We start from the raw sequence: 16,379 nt of genomic DNA, 5'->3' as shown, positions 1-16,379 counted from the left end.
CTTTACTCTGAGATCACATCTCCCGTTGGCTTTGAGTACTTGGGAGTTTGACAAAACGGTCACACTAAAAGTGAGTAGCACTTTTCGTAGGGGACTGCACCATTTTCCTTTTAACTTCATCCTTGAACATTCTCAAACGTGAATGTGGTAGTTGCTTTTCCGTGGAGCCATTCTCTGGCTGTGGAGAAGTGTGTCCCTGGTGATTCTATGGTTTTAAAGATGAGACAACCAGACGGTTTCTGCATGAGCACCACGTTGGAGTTTACCAACAGCCTGTGCTGCAGCTGAGCTGAGGGCCTCTTCGTTTGTCCTCTGCCGTGGCTCTTATCATGTAAAGTGACAGAAGCACAAAGAGCTGATACAGAGTTTTGGATAAAGTTTAAACAGTTGTCCAATTTTTCAGACTACCTCATTGGACCTCGCACTAATAATGTGCTCACAGTCCATGGCCCGCCCCTCGTGTGCCTGTCTTCAGGCCTTATCCAAACCCCTGGCGTGCAGATGGCAGAGAAGACAGACGCTCGGCTTGGCCGCAGCATAGGCTGGCATAGCGCCCTTGTTGCTGTTTACCTTTGGTTCTCATAGCTGATTCCGACTACCAAAGCCCTTCTAGTTGATCAACGTAGGGACGCTGGACCTTTGACCAACAGGACACTCTCTGTCAAGGGCTGGGGCTAGGGCAGTCCCGCCTGGTGGGCGGAGTTGGTCCCCTTTGCCGCATATGCCTTGGGATGGCTGTTGTGGGATGCAGAGAGGGAGTTCCTTTCCTCTCCCCCGGCCTTTTTAATTTTTTTCCTATTGAACATTTTAGCATAGCTAATTTATTGGGAGAACATGGGGAGGAGGCAAGGGAAGAGGATTAGAAGATAGGCTCCACCTATCTCTCCCCTCCCTCATGAGATTATTCCTTTTAGAATAACTCCCCACTTTTGTTTTTATGTTTCTTTTATTTTTTCTTTTTCTTTCTTTTTTCTTTTTCTTTTTTATTTTTGGATGGGGCCTCCAATTTTTACAATTTCCTCACAGGGCAGAGTTCAATGTGCTCTAGTTTCTCCTTCCCTGGTCCAGGGTGGAGATGAATTCAGCTTCTGGGAAACTCAGCTGCCCTTTAGAAAGCTGCCACATCCCCTTTCCACCTGACAGAAACCCCTTGGTCAAACTGTGCCTTGTCTTCTTATTCCATCCATGAATAGAAACGCTATCAGTCAACGACCCCCCGGACGTTCTGGACAGGCAGAAATGCCTTGCTGCCTTGGCGTCCCTCCGACACGCCAAGTGGTTCCAGGTTTGCATTTTGTTCTTCTCTTTGTCTTTTGGTAGAGAATTCCTAAGTTTTAACTTGGCTAACTGTCACCATAAAGATTCCTTAACATTGACGATAGCCGTGCTGAGCTTAGCACCTGCGGTTCTGCAGGTCCTAAAGGAGTGCACCTCAACAAATTCGACCCCAAAAGAGGCTGAGACTGAATTGGTGGGCTGCTGCTGCTGCTTTGTGTTAAGAGTAATACTTTCTTGTACACGTAGTGAGATTGCTGCTGGCCACACCCTTGGTGGTCGCCATCGTTGACTGTTTACCCTTGGCAAAGCAGCACCGTGACACTTGTGGTGTTCATGTTGACCTGTGCCCTGGGCGGTGCCTCAGACTGAAGAGCCTGTGTTTTGTTCCCCTAGGCTCGAGCCAACGGACTGAAGTCCTGTGTCATTGTGATCCGGGTCCTGAGGGACCTGTGCACTCGCGTGCCCACCTGGGGTCCCCTCCGAGGCTGGGTAAGGATATTGCTATGGCTACTAGGGGATGGTGTATGCAGAGTCTCTAGGATATCCCAGGAACACTTGATGATCACGGGGCAGGAGTGGCCCCTTGATGTGTGGCTGGTGTGTACTCTCCAGAGCTGCCTGTGGAGCTGCTCCTGCTTGCCACACCTGGGGTTGGGGTTGGGGTTGGGACAGTGTGGGTCAGGGCCCTTTGCAGGGGTCGCACAGCTCAATCCCAGCAGGAGGCTGACGAGGAGGTGGGAATGATCCCTCTGGGAAGGTTTGCAGATGCTCTCACGCAGGACCAGTTCTTACCAGCTGTTGCTATTTTTTTTCAGCCCGCAGTTGGGGTGGTTTTTATATTTGTAAATAAATGGTTAGATTTTAAGTATGAGATACTACATTATAATCTCAGCTTGGTCTCTGAGCTCACAGAGCCTGCAGGATGTCATGTCTGGTCCTCCCTGTCCTAGGTGCACTGGCTCAGGCTTAGCCCTGAGGCTTTGACTTTACCTGACTGGATGGCTATGAGTCCCACGTGTGCCCTGACCCACTCATCTAGTGACAGCTCCCTAGTGGCGGCCGGCCTCATCCTGTAGGTTCTTGGCTCACTGTCCCTCTTCCCTTTCAGCCTCTCGAGCTCCTGTGTGAGAAATCCATTGGCACAGCCAACAGACCGATGGGTGCTGGCGAGGCCCTGCGAAGAGTGCTGGAGTGCCTGGCGTCGGGCATCGTGATGCCAGGTTGGGGCCTTGTGCTTCGCAGGTTGCAGGGAAAGGACAGGGTTCCAGGCCGCCTCCTGGCGGGTACACTGACTGGGTTAGGACAGGAGCAGCCCCGTGTCCACTCCCTAGAGCTGAAGCATGTGACTACCCTCTGGCACCATCATATCCAGCCCTGACCGGGTCCGCAGCCGTCATTCAGAGGGCGGATCCGGGGCAATGGTGACCCACTCCCACGTGACTTTCTTGCTCTGAGACACTTGTGAATTATTTCTGTCAAGGGCTGGACGCCGAGTGGGTCACCGAGCTAGGCATGTTTTCCAGAGCTGGGTGTGGATGGGGCGCGGGGGGTAACACACCTAGTTCCCTCAGCCAGCACACCTCTTCAGAGATGCTAAAAGATAATCCTCTGCATATCTTCCTTGTTTCCTGCCTTCAGATGGTTCTGGCATTTATGACCCTTGTGAAAAAGAAGCCACTGATGCTATTGGGCATCTAGACAGACAGCAACGGGAAGATATCACACAGAGTGCGCAGGTATAGTCATCGCCATTGCCAACGTGCGCCCTGACCCAGTCTGTAATCGCTGGCTTCCAGTTCCATTACTGGGTATTCCCAGGGTAGCCCCTGGACTCGTAGGCTCAGGTCGGGAACTGAAGGCAAAGGGATCGTGTCTGATACAGGGCGCCCCAATCTGGGCTGCTTCTTTCCCCTGGTGCCATGCCTGGTTGTCGTCTGCCCCCTCCCTTGGCTTGCTCGAGTGCCATTTTCGGACACTGAGTGGTGCTGGGAGATGTGTTTGCTGTGCGGACTGCTCCGGGGGACCTTCCCCTGCAGGCTACCACATGGCTCCGTGTGGCAACCAGTCCCCAGGTTGGGGTCTCCTGTATTCCTCTGGAAGGGGGGTGGTCACAGGCTGGCCTTCCCCCACAGCAAGGCTGGACTTGAGCATTCAGGCTCTCCCCTGGCTGGTGGGGGACCCCTTGCTGTCGTAGAGGAGACCATTAGCAGCCCTTCAGCTCTGTCCCTCCTCAGAAGGCAGTAGTGAGCGCACACTCCATGACCGGGAGCACAGGGCAGCTGAGTCAGAGCCTCTTCCCCTTCTCCAGCACGCACTGCGACTCGCTGCCTTCGGCCAGCTCCATAAAGTCCTGGGCATGGACCCTCTGCCTTCCAAGATGCCCAAGAAACCAAAGAATGAAAACCCAGTGGACTACACCGGTAAGCCCACGGCGGTTGCCTGATGGCTGGGGCTCCAGGAAGAGTGGCCATCTGCATCTCTCAGCCATGCCCTGCTCTCTCCTTGCAGTTCAGATCCCACCCAGCACCACCTATGCTATTACGCCCATGAAACGCCCAATGGAGGAGGACGGGGAAGAGAAGTCTCCCAGCAAAAAGAAGAAGAAGATTCAGAAGAAAGGTACAGGCCGGGCGCGGTGGCTCACGCCTGTAATCCCAGCACTGTGGGAGGCCGAGGCGGGAGAATCGCTTGAGCTCAGGAGTTTGAGACTAGCCTGGGCAACATGGCGAAACCCCGTCTCTACAAAAAACACAAAAATTAGCTGGGTGTGGTGGCGCATCTGTAGTGCCAGCTACTTGGGAGGCTGAGATGGGAGGATGACTTGAGCCTGGGAGGCGGAGGTTGCAGTGAGCAACTGTATTCCAGCCTGGGCAACAGAGCGAGACCTTGCTTAAAATCAGTGTTGAAAGATTTAAAAAACTAAGTAGATAAAAAAGCAGGAAGGTGCAGACCTCCCCTCGTGCTGCTGCTTTATCTATCTGGTCCTACGAAGGCTCACCCTGAAGCTATAGGGAGTGCCTGCTTTTGTTTCATTTTTCTTACTTGTGATTTCTGAGTCCTTTAACAATAATGAGGCATGATTGGGGATGTATAAGATGAGTAGGATGATGGTGCCATGGCTGGAGGCCACAGGAGAGGTGCAAACTGGGTTCAGTTTGTATGGCTGCCCCACCCACTGTGTTACGCCACAGAGGCAGGCCCGGGGGCTAGGATTGGCAGAGCTCTCGTGGAGACCTGCCATCGTGCTGATCCAGAGCCACCTTGGTGTTCTCTCTGTAGAGGAGAAGGCAGAGCCCCCCCAAGCTATGAATGCCCTGATGCGGCTGAACCAGCTGAAGCCAGGGCTGCAGTACAAGCTGGTGTCCCAGACTGGGCCCGTCCATGCCCCCATCTTTACCATGTCTGTGGAGGTTGATGGCAATTCATTCGAGGCCTCTGGGCCCTCCAAAAAGACGGCCAAGCTGCACGTGGCCGTTAAGGTAAGTGTGGCCAGCGTCACTATCTTCTAATAGCAGAACCATGATCTTTGTTTTGGGCCCCATATGAGCCATTGTCTCTCAGGGAAGGCATGTAGATCCTAAAAACACACATAGTTAGATGGCGGGTATTTGCAGGTCACATGTGCCAAGAACGCCTTCCCACTGTGGCTGGCAGGCAGAGGGGTCCCCAAACATAGTTGGACATTAGGGCCTCCTGGGAGCAGAAGCCGAAAGGAAACAGTCCTCCTCCAGATGACTTTCTGGGTGGGTGCCTGTAGGCCATGAGGAGGCCCTGCATGCATGGCTCCCGGGCTGAGCCCTGCTTCAATGGGACCTTGGGGGTCTTGCTACCTCTGCAGGTGTTACAGGACATGGGCTTGCCGACGGGTGCCGAAGGCAGGGACTCTAGCAAGGGGGAGGACTCGGCTGAGGAGACTGAGGCGAAGCCAGCGGTGGTGGCCCCCGCCCCAGTGGTAGAAGCTGTCTCAACCCCTAGTGCGGCCTTTCCCTCAGATGCCACTGCCGAGGTGAGCACATGGTGGGTGCTGGGAGTCACTGCCAGACAGAGCAGGCAGCCATGTGTCCTGTCAGTGAGGTGGTTACTGGTCCTTGATAATTTGCCCCAAAAAGCTGACCTTTCAGGCCAGAAGCCCACACAGGAAGCTGGGTGCTGCCCTACAAGCTGTGTGGGGGAGAGCCTTGTGGATGTTGTCTCAGCATCCTAGGCTACATTGGGGTGGCCCTGGGTTGAGAACATGCTGTTCAGAGGGGAGGCACAGGGAAGGGGCCACATTGCTGGAAGGCCTTCACGAGAGTGGGTGGAGACTGTCTGGCAAGGACTGGCAGTGTATGAGCAGCAGACGCCCGGCCTCAGTCCTGCTGCTCCTCCTGTGTGACTGGAAAGCCCATAGCTGAGTTTGTCGGTCGTTCTTTCTGTTTTCCCTGAGAACGTAAAACAGCAGGGGCCAATCCTGACAAAGCACGGCAAGAACCCAGTCATGGAGCTGAACGAGAAAAGGCGGGGGCTCAAGTACGAGCTCATCTCCGAGACCGGTGGCAGCCACGACAAGCGCTTCGTCATGGAGGTGCGTGGCCTGGAGCTGCCTGCTGGGGCATCCCATAGGGAGGCCTGGGGTCCCCCTGCCCCTAGAGGGAGGCACTAGGTCACCTCTGTCTGCACTTTCCAGGTTGAAGTGGATGGACAGAAGTTCCAAGGTGCTGGTTCCAACAAAAAGGTGGCGAAGGCGTACGCTGCCCTTGCTGCCCTAGAAAAGCTTTTCCCTGACACCCCTCTCGCCCTTGATGCCAACAAAAAGAAGAGAGCCCCAGTACCCGTCAGAGGGGGACCGAAATTTGCTGCTAAGGTGAGCAGTGACCCTTGAATCTCCTGGCTCAGGCATGGGTTCTCCTGCAATGTGAGCACAAAGGGAATGTCACTTCCTGTGTTCTCTTCTAGCCACATAACCCTGGCTTCGGCATGGGAGGCCCCATGCACAATGAAGTGCCCCCACCCCCCAACCTTCGAGGGCGGGGAAGAGGCGGGAACATCCGGGGACGAGGGCGCGGGCGAGGATTTGGTGGCGCCAACCACGGAGGCTACATGAATGCTGGTAAGGGCCCTTGTACTGCACTGTCCCCATCTTCCACATGTGCATGCTCTGGGAACAAGTGTGCGGGGCTCCTGGAGTGGGCCTGAGACACTGCTGGTCCATGGTAACCCTATCTTTCCCCTTCCAGGCGCTGGATATGGAAGCTACGGGTACGGAGGCAACTCGGCGACAGCAGGCTACAGTAAGTGCGTTTCTCTCTGTCTGACCTGGGAAGCAGCCGCAGTGTAGCTTCTGGGCCTGAGTTAGCAAAGGGCGGCCAGAGCAGCCTCGAGGAGGCTGTAGAAGGGGCACACACCTTTTTGCGGTGAATAGGTCATATGGCCCTCGACCCCCCCCACCCGCCCTGCAGTGGGATTGATTGTGTTAACACACAAACTCGTGTAACTGCAAAGTTCCTTAAAAGTTAGAATTTTAAATTTCTCTGCTTTAAGCCATGCGAAGCACCAATCTTGTGAATACGCTTTTCCAGCCAGTGCACAGCTCTTGTCTTGAGAAGGAGCCTTCATTGGGGGGTTACAGGAGCAGAGAAATCTAAAACATGAATTTCAAATGTGGCGCTCTGTGCCCTTTTTCAAAAGAATTCTAATTTCTTCTCTCTGCTCTGTCTCCCCCTTTTGTAGGTGACTTTTTCACAGACTGCTACGGCTATCATGATTTTGGGTCTTCCTAGAGCGTCTAAAAGTATTGCACACAAAATCAACTTTTTACTCCAATTTCCTCCAACTCCAAAACCCAAAGTGTCCGTGCTGTGTCCCTGTGCTTCACTGGGTTTCTCAACCGTGGCTTTTCACCGCAGCTTGTCTGAAACTCTTAGCCTGCAGAATTTAAGACAATGGCAGTTTTTATCGTGATTTGCCTTTGAACTTGGTCCTATTGAAGTTCACACTAAGTGGAAAACAATTTTTTCAGAGAATGTATTTTTGTGCAGAATTGCACAGAATTCTAGAGACAGCGTTGTTCGGCATCAAGGCAAAAGCCCACCTTTGCTTTTTATGGAAAGCATTACTTTATTTAAAGAGACAGACATTGACGCATTTTAATCTACCTTTGTCTTAATTTACAGCAGGTTTTGTATGAATTTTTAACCTTTTAACAAACTCCCAAATCTGGTTGATGCCTTTGACAGTGATGAAAACGATTTCACCACATCTGAATCCAGAGAAACCGGCTTTTTTCTTATTACGAGCATGTGAAAACGTTGGGAACGTGGGGAATTGTGTATTGCGCTGAATTAGCTTCTCCCGCCTCTTGTAATGCTCTGGTGGGTTCTTGTTTGGGAATGCAATGTTTTGTGGCTGGTTTAGCTAGAGAGTGAACTCTCAAAGGTATCAAAACTGTGCTTCCATTATTAGTGCAAGAAACAGACAGGCTTTAAGGGGTAGATGACGTGAAATTTTGCAAGTCTTAATTACAGCTGCAGATGCATGGGATTCTGGATTTTTTTGTTTTTAGTTTATTGGGACTTTAATCAAGGAGAAAGAACCGCGATGTTCCCTGCTTCTTCAGTAAAGGGCTGGTTTTTCCGTGGGCAGAGGTGGTGCTGCTGCATGTGCAGCTGCCACAGACTCCAAAGGCATAGAAGTTTCTGTCTACAAACACACACAGAGTCATTCTGGCTCTTTACTGAGGCCCCTGTTTTCTGGCAGGTGTCCTCCTTGGAAACTGGTTTTGGCTCTGATCAGCGGTTATTTTTTGCAGCAAAGCCTGCGTCTGTATTGACTTGCAAGATTTTACGTTTATTCAGGCAAAAACTGGTCAAAATGGTTACTACGTGATTTGTTCCCAGAGGTTTGAAACATTCAGTGAAACTTTTTAAAACTTTGATTGCATGATGTATTTTTTTTTTAGAAAGTTATTGTTTGAGAATAATGTCTTTTTATACCAGGAAAATAGTTATCCTGAATGACGTTGAAAACTCCCCCTCCCCTTTATTTTTTTTTAATCAATACATGTGAAAGTAACAAGCCCTCGGCCCTTGCGTCTTCATTCATTCCCGGCTTCAGGCGGGGCGAGGTGGTGTGCTCAGTGCAGGACACTGGGGAAGCTGGGGCAGTGGGGCTGTGGGGTGTGGGTCCTGGGTCCTGGTCGGGGTGTTCTGAAGATCCCATCCTCCCAGTCTCCTCGCTGAGCTGCCGCATGTTCGCTTTCTGGCATTGTGGGACACGTCCTCCCCCTTGGTGTCTTGGCTTTGTGATGGGGGGCGAGGGAGGAGGCCTGCCTGAAGAACACAAACCGAAGGTTGCAGATAGTTCTGTCCACATTGTCATGTAGGCAGCCCACCACACCAGCGTGGGGTATACATCTGCAGTGGGTGGAGGCACGTGAGGACTCCCAGTTACCCCACCCAGGAGGCGGTGGGCCCTTGGTGTCCTCAATCTGGGAAGGAAGGACAGGCAGTGTGGGAGCCTCCCCTTCCATCCCACCCACCCTGGGCCTGGCGGTCTGGGCAGCTTAACTGGGCAAAGGTGGCTGCATTCACAAGCCGACCCGCTCTGAGAGCCCAGGAACTCAGCTGCACCTGCTGAGCGCTTGGGCATTGCCCAGCTTGGCTGGAGAGCTACCACCATGACCTGGCCTCCCGCCTCACCCACCCTCTCAGCCTTCCCACGCCCGTTCGTGGAGACCCCCTCTGTGGGCCTCCCTTGCAAGGCTTGGGGTGCAGCATTCCCTCAGCCAGTGCCATCCCCTTTGTTCCACTCAAGCCTCTGGTGGGGCTGTGTATTGACAAACCTAGTTGACCAGAAGTGGGGTCTCGCTGCTACATTTTCAGCTTGCTGAGAATGTGGTGGCTGCACTGCACGCTCTCAGCCCTGCTGCTCAGTCCCACGTGCACCCAGCAGCTGTGCTGGGGACAAGGAAGGGGCGTCGGGGACATCAGGGCTGTAGGTCTAGGCCTCACCTCGCTGTCTTGGCCCCAGCTGTGGCCAGTCTTCCCCCACCAACCAGACTGGGGCCTGCTCACATCCTGAGTCACATGCTTGCCACGAGTATCACAAGGGAGGTGCCTGCATCATTGACTAAGTCTCAATTTGTCTTCCATGAACCAAACCAGCTCAGACCAGTTGGTCTCAGGATGATGACGGTCCAGGGGCCTCTTTAAACAGTATCTCTTGGGGATCTCCAGGCCTGTGCCTGTGGAGCCTGTTTCCAGCACAGCAGGGAGGAGGGGGGTGGCCGCTGCTTCTCTGGGGCTTTGCTTTTCCTGTCACCATTGGGGATCTCTGGGTAGCCGTCAGCTAGCTGTGAATGTCGTCCCGCGCTCGGAGTCCATCTCATTGTAATGTTGACATCCGCTGCAAAAGCTGCTGGCGCGTGCTGCTTGGCAAAGCCCCATTGTTGTCATCAGCTGCTGGGTGAGTGGAGCTGAAGGCTGGGCCAGCCTGAATGGCTGCGCTAAGGACCGGAGCCACTGCTCCTCTCCCTCCTTTTTCTGCTGCCTCTGACCCGGGCTTGTGGGTCAGCCTTCAGGACCCATGGCTGCCGCCTGCCCTTCCCTCCCTTCCCCCTGCCCTTTCCCGTCCTCCGCCTGACCCACTGCCTCCCTGTTTAGGTCAGTTCTACAGCAACGGAGGGCATTCTGGGAATGCCGGTGGCGGTGGCGGCGGGGGCGGTGGTGGCTCCTCCGGCTATGGCTCCTACTACCAAGGTGACAACTACAACTCACCGGTGCCCCCAAAACACGCTGGGAAGAAGCAGCCGCACGGGGGCCAGCAGAAGCCCTCCTACGGCTCAGGCTACCAGTCCCACCAGGGCCAGCAGCAGTCCTACAACCAGAGCCCCTACAGCAACTATGGCCCCCCGCAGGGCAAGCAGAAAGGCTATAACCATGGACAAGGCAGCTACTCCTACTCGAACTCCTACAACTCTCCCGGGGGCGGGGGCGGATCCGACTACAACTACGAGAGCAAATTCAGTGAGTTGGCTTCCAGAGCTCCTTGGCTGGGCCAGGGTCCAGGCCCCAGCAGTGCAGCCCATGGAGTGGCGGAAGCTCGGCACTGCCCAGACCACTGGCCGAGGGCCTTAGGAGGAGGACACGTGGTGTTGGCTGTGGGCGGGTGCTAGGAAGATGGGGCGTGGGGCCCCTTGGTGCCGTCTTCGCCACTTTCTCTGGTGTGTTCTCCGAAGGCAGGGGTAGCTGAGGCCTCTGTCTCTAGGCCCTGGCTGTGGGTGAGGCTGCAAGGTGACTTCCTGGGACTTGATCTAGAGAGTTTTGCATCCAGCCCCTGCAAGAGCCTGATCTCTCCACCACCGCCTCTCCCGCTTCCTCATGCACAGACCCAGCAGGCCCAGGCTGCACCAGTGGCCCGGTGGGGCTGAGTAGGTGTGTCCTTGGGACCCAGCAGCTCTCAGCAGCAGGCCAGGGACTTGACAGAGGCTGCACTGGGTGTGCGGGTCAGAAGGGTGTGCTGTTTGTCTGGTGCTGCTGGCTGAGGAGAGACAGCTGCTGGGGTCTCGTGCACTTCCTCAGCTGCTGCTGGGAAGTTTGGGCTGCAGGAGCAGTTGAGAAGGCACCCCACAGCAGGGCTTTGGAGCTTGGTGACCAGCCCAGGGCCAGGTGACCCTGCAGGGCTGCAGCTGGCTCCTGGCGCTTATCTGTTGGGCTGATGTGTGACATTGAAGCAGGCAGGGAGAAGAGTTAGAGGCCCAGGGTCTGGGCCAGGGGCCGGCCGCGTGTGAGGCGCACCACAAGGCACCTGGGCCACCCCAGTTGTGTGTGTCCTGGGGCCCCTTAACCACCCTGTCTTCTTTCCCCCAGACTACAGTGGTAGTGGAGGCCGAAGCAGCGGGAACAGCTACGGCTCAGGCGGGGCATCCTACAACCCAGGGTCACACGGGGGCTACGGCGGAGGTTCTGGGGGCGGCTCCTCATACCAAGGCAAACAAGGTGGGCCTGGAGCCCCTGGTGGCACAGCATGGGGGCCCGGCACCTGCTGTGAAGCGGGATGTGGACCTGGTGGGAGCAGACGGCAGCGTGGGCAGGGCTGCAGTGGCAGGTGGGCCCTGTGAGAGAGAATACACACTTGGGTGCACTGGCAGCTGCTAAGGCTTTCGGGAGCGGCTGGAGAGCCAGCAGTGTCCCCACTGTTAACCGCTGGTACCTGTGTGAAATGTGGGTGACACGGAGGCCAAACAGCGGTTCCCCTGGTTCTGGCCAGTAGCTCAGCTGTGGGCTCAGGTAGCTTCCCCCAGAAACAAGGGTCACAGTGGTCCCACCTCTCGGAGTCTTGGTGTCAGCCTTGTCCAGTAATGTGTGGTAGGCAGGCAGAGCCGCATAGGAGGCCACGAGTCTTGCCCACCTGCATCCTGGCCGAGTCTTGGGTGTGGGCTGCCTAACCTGAGCCCCGCTGGCTGGGCCCCTCGGCTCTAATCCACCACTCTCTCTCCTAGGAGGCTACTCACAGTCGAACTACAACTCCCCGGGGTCCGGCCAGAACTACAGTGGCCCTCCCAGCTCCTACCAGTCCTCACAAGGCGGCTATGGCAGAAACGCAGACCACAGCATGAACTACCAGTACAGATAAGCCCCCGCGGGGCGGAGATTTCTACCTTCTGCACTTACTCCCCATCAGAAGATCGAGTTTTATGCATCACAGTTAACATGTCAGCTGGCCCTCCAGGCCCCCGCCCCCACCCCGTCCACGTTGCTGTGTCGTGAGGTGCAGCGGGTCACCCTGTGGCCCGTCCTGTGACCCATATTTAGCTGTGTTTGGGACTCCGTGTCTTCAATGGTTTGTTAGTTGCCATTACAACTTTGTCTGGGTAGAGTTTTTGAGTTCTTGCAGTTCAGTATCCCTTTGTCTATTCACACTTGGTGTTAGTGGTAACTCAGTTTGTCTTTAAATAGTTACGGAAGGGATACGTCATTTGTTAATGCTTTTGTGAAGTGAGTTAAACGAGCTTTCTGTATTTTAATGCTTTAGTGTTTCAGTTTTATAAGTGAAGATTTTATTTTAAAAACCAGTGGGAAAGAGTGGGGGGTTTCTTTTTATGTCTGGGTCATTCAGGCAGTACATCTGAATTAAGCTGAATGTAGACAAATAAAGAAAAACAAAACTGCGCCCGTCTTAGGCCTGGGTGTCTGACCCACCAGCAGCGCAATGAGCAGGTTTCCCCGCTCTGTCCCTGCTCGGGGACAGCAGGGCGGGCCAGCAGGATGCTCCCTGGTCCTTAGAGAGGGTCCAGTTCTGGCCTTCTAGACATTTTACTCATGCTCAGCGAAGGCTGGTTGCTGGTCTCCTGGGCTGTGTAGACCCGGTGTCCCACCAGGCTCCAGGCTCCCACCGTCCGCAGAGGGGCTCACAGTGCCCATTCTGGTCTTGGGGAACCCATCACAAAACAGGCAGGCTTTTTCTGCTCCCTGATTTTGGTGTGGTTCTAAGTACACCAGTGATGTCCTCTGTAGGGGCGTGCCTGTGGTGGAACACACAGCCCAGTTAAAAAGAAAGGGCAGGTGAGGCCTGGGTAACCCCAGCCACGGATCGTCAGTGGCTGGAGGGAGCTTCATGTCTGTGCTGGAGCTGCAGCCTGCTCGCCATCTGGAGGCTCAGCAGAGTGGGGAGTTGGGGTTCTCACACCAGCAGATTTCCCTAGAGCGTGATTCTCCCATCTGAGGCAATCTCGCCTCCCAGGGGAAATTTTGCAATGTTTGGAGGATGTTGTCACAGCTAGCAGGTGCTCTGGGATCTAGTGGATACAGGCCAAGGATGCTGTCAAGCATACTATGCTTCCCAGAAGAGTGGCCCACAGCGGGGACCTGCCCTATCGAAATATCAGGTGTGTGGAGGTGGAGACCCCACGCTAGAGCAGCCCTTCTAGCTCCACCTTGCCTGGGGAGGGAGGAGGAGCTCTGGTTTCAGAGCATTGCTGGGATTGCCTTTCCCCAGGATCCCTGTCGGCCATCCGGGAAGAACTGTACTTGCCAAGCCTGGGACCACACATCTACAGAGATCCTGCTTTGCTGACCTGAGCCCCAGGCCTTGGCCTCCTGTGCTTGGGTAACCATGGCCACTGGGAAAAGTGAGGACCATTTTTGACTCAGAATCATTCAGCTAATGTAGAATATCAAGTGTGCTTTCAAAGGATGAAGATTTGCTTTCTTGGAGAGGTGAAAGAACAAGTTGTGTGCTAGAAAACTGTTGAGGAATTCTCCTTTGTGTTAGAGCAGAGGAGGTCCCAGATACCAAGTGGCCCCTCCCAGGAAAGGGTGGGAGAAGAGGACCTGAAGTACCCTGAGATCCTAGCAGTGCACACAGTGGAGGGATGAGGATGGATGAGTCCTACCCCCAATTTTGATGGGATGTGTTCATGTCCTGTCTCCTCTCTTGGACATATTAAGGGGTTGGGACAAGAAGAGACTCCCGTGAGATCAGCAGACCTTGTATTTGAGGAGAGAATACCAGCCTGTAACACCCATGGAAGGGATGCCTCCTGGCCCCACCTGCCAAATACCTCCAAACTCCGGGCAGGCGCCTGCATTCTCAACACAGGACTCTACTTGCAGTTTCCCGCTCAGTGATCGCTACCAGGGTTGTTTCTGAATGCAGACCCACCACGAGGGACGGATTCCATCCGCCTGCCCTGCTGCAGATCTGCCGCATAGCAGGCGCGTGTCTTGGAGAGAACAGCTCTGAGCACAGCATCCTTGGAGCCCTCAGTCCGCTCAGGGGCCTCACCGGTGCTGATTATGCCGTCATGCCGCTTGCCTGTGACAGTATCCCAGCTACAACAGGACGCTGGGTTCAGGAAGATGTGGCTATCACCTTGAGCACTGACAGTGGCCTTCTGGGCCAGTTGCCTTCCAAACCCAGGAAGCTGACCTGCAGGAGGGCCTACAAATGGGCCCTGTAAGAGCTAGGCAACAGTTGGCTTGTGATGAGACACCTCGACGCTTTGGGTGGATGGTGTCCTACATGAGTTGATAGGATGGGGTGCTTGGTGGATGGGCCGTGGAGGTCCGTGAGCGGGAACTGGGCACACACCATCCCAGAGGGCTCAGGATGCCCCAGGAGGGAAAGAAGGGCAACAGACTACACGATTGGACATGTGTGGTTGGCTGGGATGAATTGGAGGGAGGGCCGGGGGATTGGTACTGATTCCAGGGAGGAAGTATTGGGGCTTGATGAACTATGATGAAAGGAGGCCTCTGAGCCATAACAAGGGGCACATCCAGGATTTCCGCCACCCTGGATTTAGTAGAGCCAGTAGGCCCTGGTTGTCACTCTGGGCAGGGATGCTGTCAGCCCTGAGGGTTGCCACCCACCTGTTTGTTGTCCTCTGTACTGGCAGGGAAACATACACCCCTTGTCTCACCACAAACTTTGCTTGTGTAGTCAGTAGGGCTGACCCTGCCCCAAGGACTCACTGCATGTACCCGGACCCCTAGGCCTGGCCTTTGCAGCAGAGGTGGCAGCTTCTGGATTCCAGCTGCAGCTGTGAGCCCCATGCTGGCTGTGCACTGCACGGGCCTGAGACCGCTGGATACAATGTTGGGCAACAACTCAGCCAGCCTGATGGCAGGCTCAGAGGCTCACTCTAACCCATCCCAGAATAAATGGAGACTTCATGTGTTCATTGTTTCATTCACTCAACATGCGTTCGTTCATTTTTTTTAAGAGAGACAGGATAGACCTGTAATCCCAGCACTTTGGGAGGCCGAGGCGGGCAGATCACGAGGTCAGGAGATCAAGACCATCCTGGCTAACATGGTGAAACCATGTCTCTACTAAAAATACAAAAAATTCAAAAAAAAATTAGCTGGGCATGGTGATGGGCGCCTGTAGTTCCAGCTACTCAGGAGGCTGAGGCCAGAGAATGGTGTGAACCCAGGAGGCGGAGCTTGCAGTGAGCCAAGATCATGCCACTGGACTCCAGCCTGGGCAACAGAGCAAGTCTCCATCTCAAAAAAATAAAAAGAGGATATTGCTCTGTCATCCAGGCTGAAGTGCAGTGGCATCATCATAGCTCACTGCAGTCTTGAACTCCTGAGAGCTCAAGCGATCCTCCTGTCAGCCTCTGGAGTAGCTGGGACTACAGGGCTGTTCTTCCATACCTGACTACTTTTATAGAGGTGGGTCGCCCAGCCTAGTCTCAAACTCCTGGACCTTAAGCAACTCAGCTTCCCTATAGTGGCTGGGATGACAGTGCCACTGTGCCTTGCTGTCCTGTTTATTATTGGGTGGTGATTACATGTCAAGTCTGGTGCTGGTTGCTGGGAACCTGCTCTCAACCCACATGGCTCTTACAGGCACAAAGAGGGCTGTGTCACAGTGGGACAGGGAGTGCCTTGTCAAGGGTATCCCCTCAGGTGAGAAAGGATGGGTGAGTTGGACCCAGGAGTGTTAGGAAGTGAAGGGGAGGCCAGGCAGAGGGAATAGCTTGAGCAAAAATTCAGCTGGGGTATGAGGATGGGCTTGAAGAAGCTGAAGTCAGATGGGTAGAGCATTTTGGATGCAAAATGAAGGAATGCTGGGAAATGAGACTGGAGGTCAGTGGGATCTTGAGGGCCCCCAAGTGGAGGGCCAGGCACAGGAGTGCTTTCTAAGGGCAGTGGGGAGCCATGGGTGGATTCTGACCTGGGAAGACCTCAGGCCCTTTCAGGCTTCCCAAGAATATTATTTATTTTGTTGGCCAGGCTGGAGTGCAATGGCACGATCTCAGCTAACCACAACTTCCGTCTCCCGGGTTCAAACGATTCTCCTGCCTCAGCCTCCTGAGTAGCTGGCATTACAGGCATGTGCCACCACGCCTGGCTAATAGTGTATTTTTAGTAGAGACAAGTTTTCTCCATGTTAGGCAGGCTGGTCTCGAACTCCTGGCCTCAGGTGATCCACCTGCCTCGGCCTCCCAAAGTTCTGGGATGACAGGTGTTAGCCACCACACCCGGCTATTTATTTTTTAAGATAGAGTCTTGCTCTGTCGCCAGGCTTGGTTTTTTTTTTTTTTTTTTTTTTTTTGAGACGGAGGCTTGCTCTGCCGCCCAGGCTGGAATGCAGTGGCCGGATCTCAGCTCACT

At 54.4% G+C, this 16,379-nt stretch overlaps 1 protein-coding gene and 1 pseudogene across 9 annotated transcripts in view; both read left to right on the top strand.

Moving 5' to 3' along the window:
• Window positions 1-14,950, top strand: part of ILF3 (interleukin enhancer binding factor 3) — a 40,619-nt gene extending 25,669 nt beyond the window's left edge. For 3 of the 8 annotated variants that reach the window (XM_050770117.1, XM_050770118.1, XM_050770119.1), the window contains exons 6-20: window positions 1,194-1,285; window positions 1,672-1,767; window positions 2,387-2,498; window positions 2,917-3,014; window positions 3,587-3,698; window positions 3,787-3,897; window positions 4,558-4,757; window positions 5,117-5,284; window positions 5,705-5,842; window positions 5,945-6,121; window positions 6,214-6,367; window positions 6,495-6,548; window positions 9,918-10,280; window positions 11,124-11,252; window positions 11,756-14,950. In XM_050770117.1, coding sequence (XP_050626074.1) covers window positions 1,194-1,285; window positions 1,672-1,767; window positions 2,387-2,498; window positions 2,917-3,014; window positions 3,587-3,698; window positions 3,787-3,897; window positions 4,558-4,757; window positions 5,117-5,284; window positions 5,705-5,842; window positions 5,945-6,121; window positions 6,214-6,367; window positions 6,495-6,548; window positions 9,918-10,280; window positions 11,124-11,252; window positions 11,756-11,889 — 2,138 coding nt within the window. In that variant the 3' untranslated portion in view covers window positions 11,890-14,950. Of the gene's footprint in view, window positions 1-1,193; window positions 1,286-1,671; window positions 1,768-2,386; window positions 2,499-2,916; window positions 3,015-3,586; window positions 3,699-3,786; window positions 3,898-4,557; window positions 4,758-5,116; window positions 5,285-5,704; window positions 5,843-5,944; window positions 6,122-6,213; window positions 6,368-6,494; window positions 6,549-6,987; window positions 8,332-9,917; window positions 10,281-11,123; window positions 11,253-11,755 lie in introns of those variants that run through there. The other 5 variants (XM_050770121.1, XM_050770123.1, XM_050770125.1 and 2 more) reach the window with 5 other exon arrangements.
• On the top strand, window positions 13,638-14,950 carry LOC126942829 (uncharacterized; annotated as a pseudogene). Its single transcript, XR_007721615.1, has one exon. The product of XR_007721615.1 is annotated as an uncharacterized LOC126942829 (transcript).
• Window positions 14,951-16,379: the final 1,429 nt, after the last annotated feature.

Source organism: Macaca thibetana, chromosome 19 (genome assembly GCF_024542745.1).
Source record: "Macaca thibetana thibetana isolate TM-01 chromosome 19, ASM2454274v1, whole genome shotgun sequence".
Classification (NCBI taxonomy): Eukaryota; Metazoa; Chordata; class Mammalia; order Primates; family Cercopithecidae; genus Macaca; species Macaca thibetana.
The sequence above is the reverse complement of the archived record's forward strand: the minus strand, read 5'-3'. Positions and strand labels throughout refer to the sequence as shown.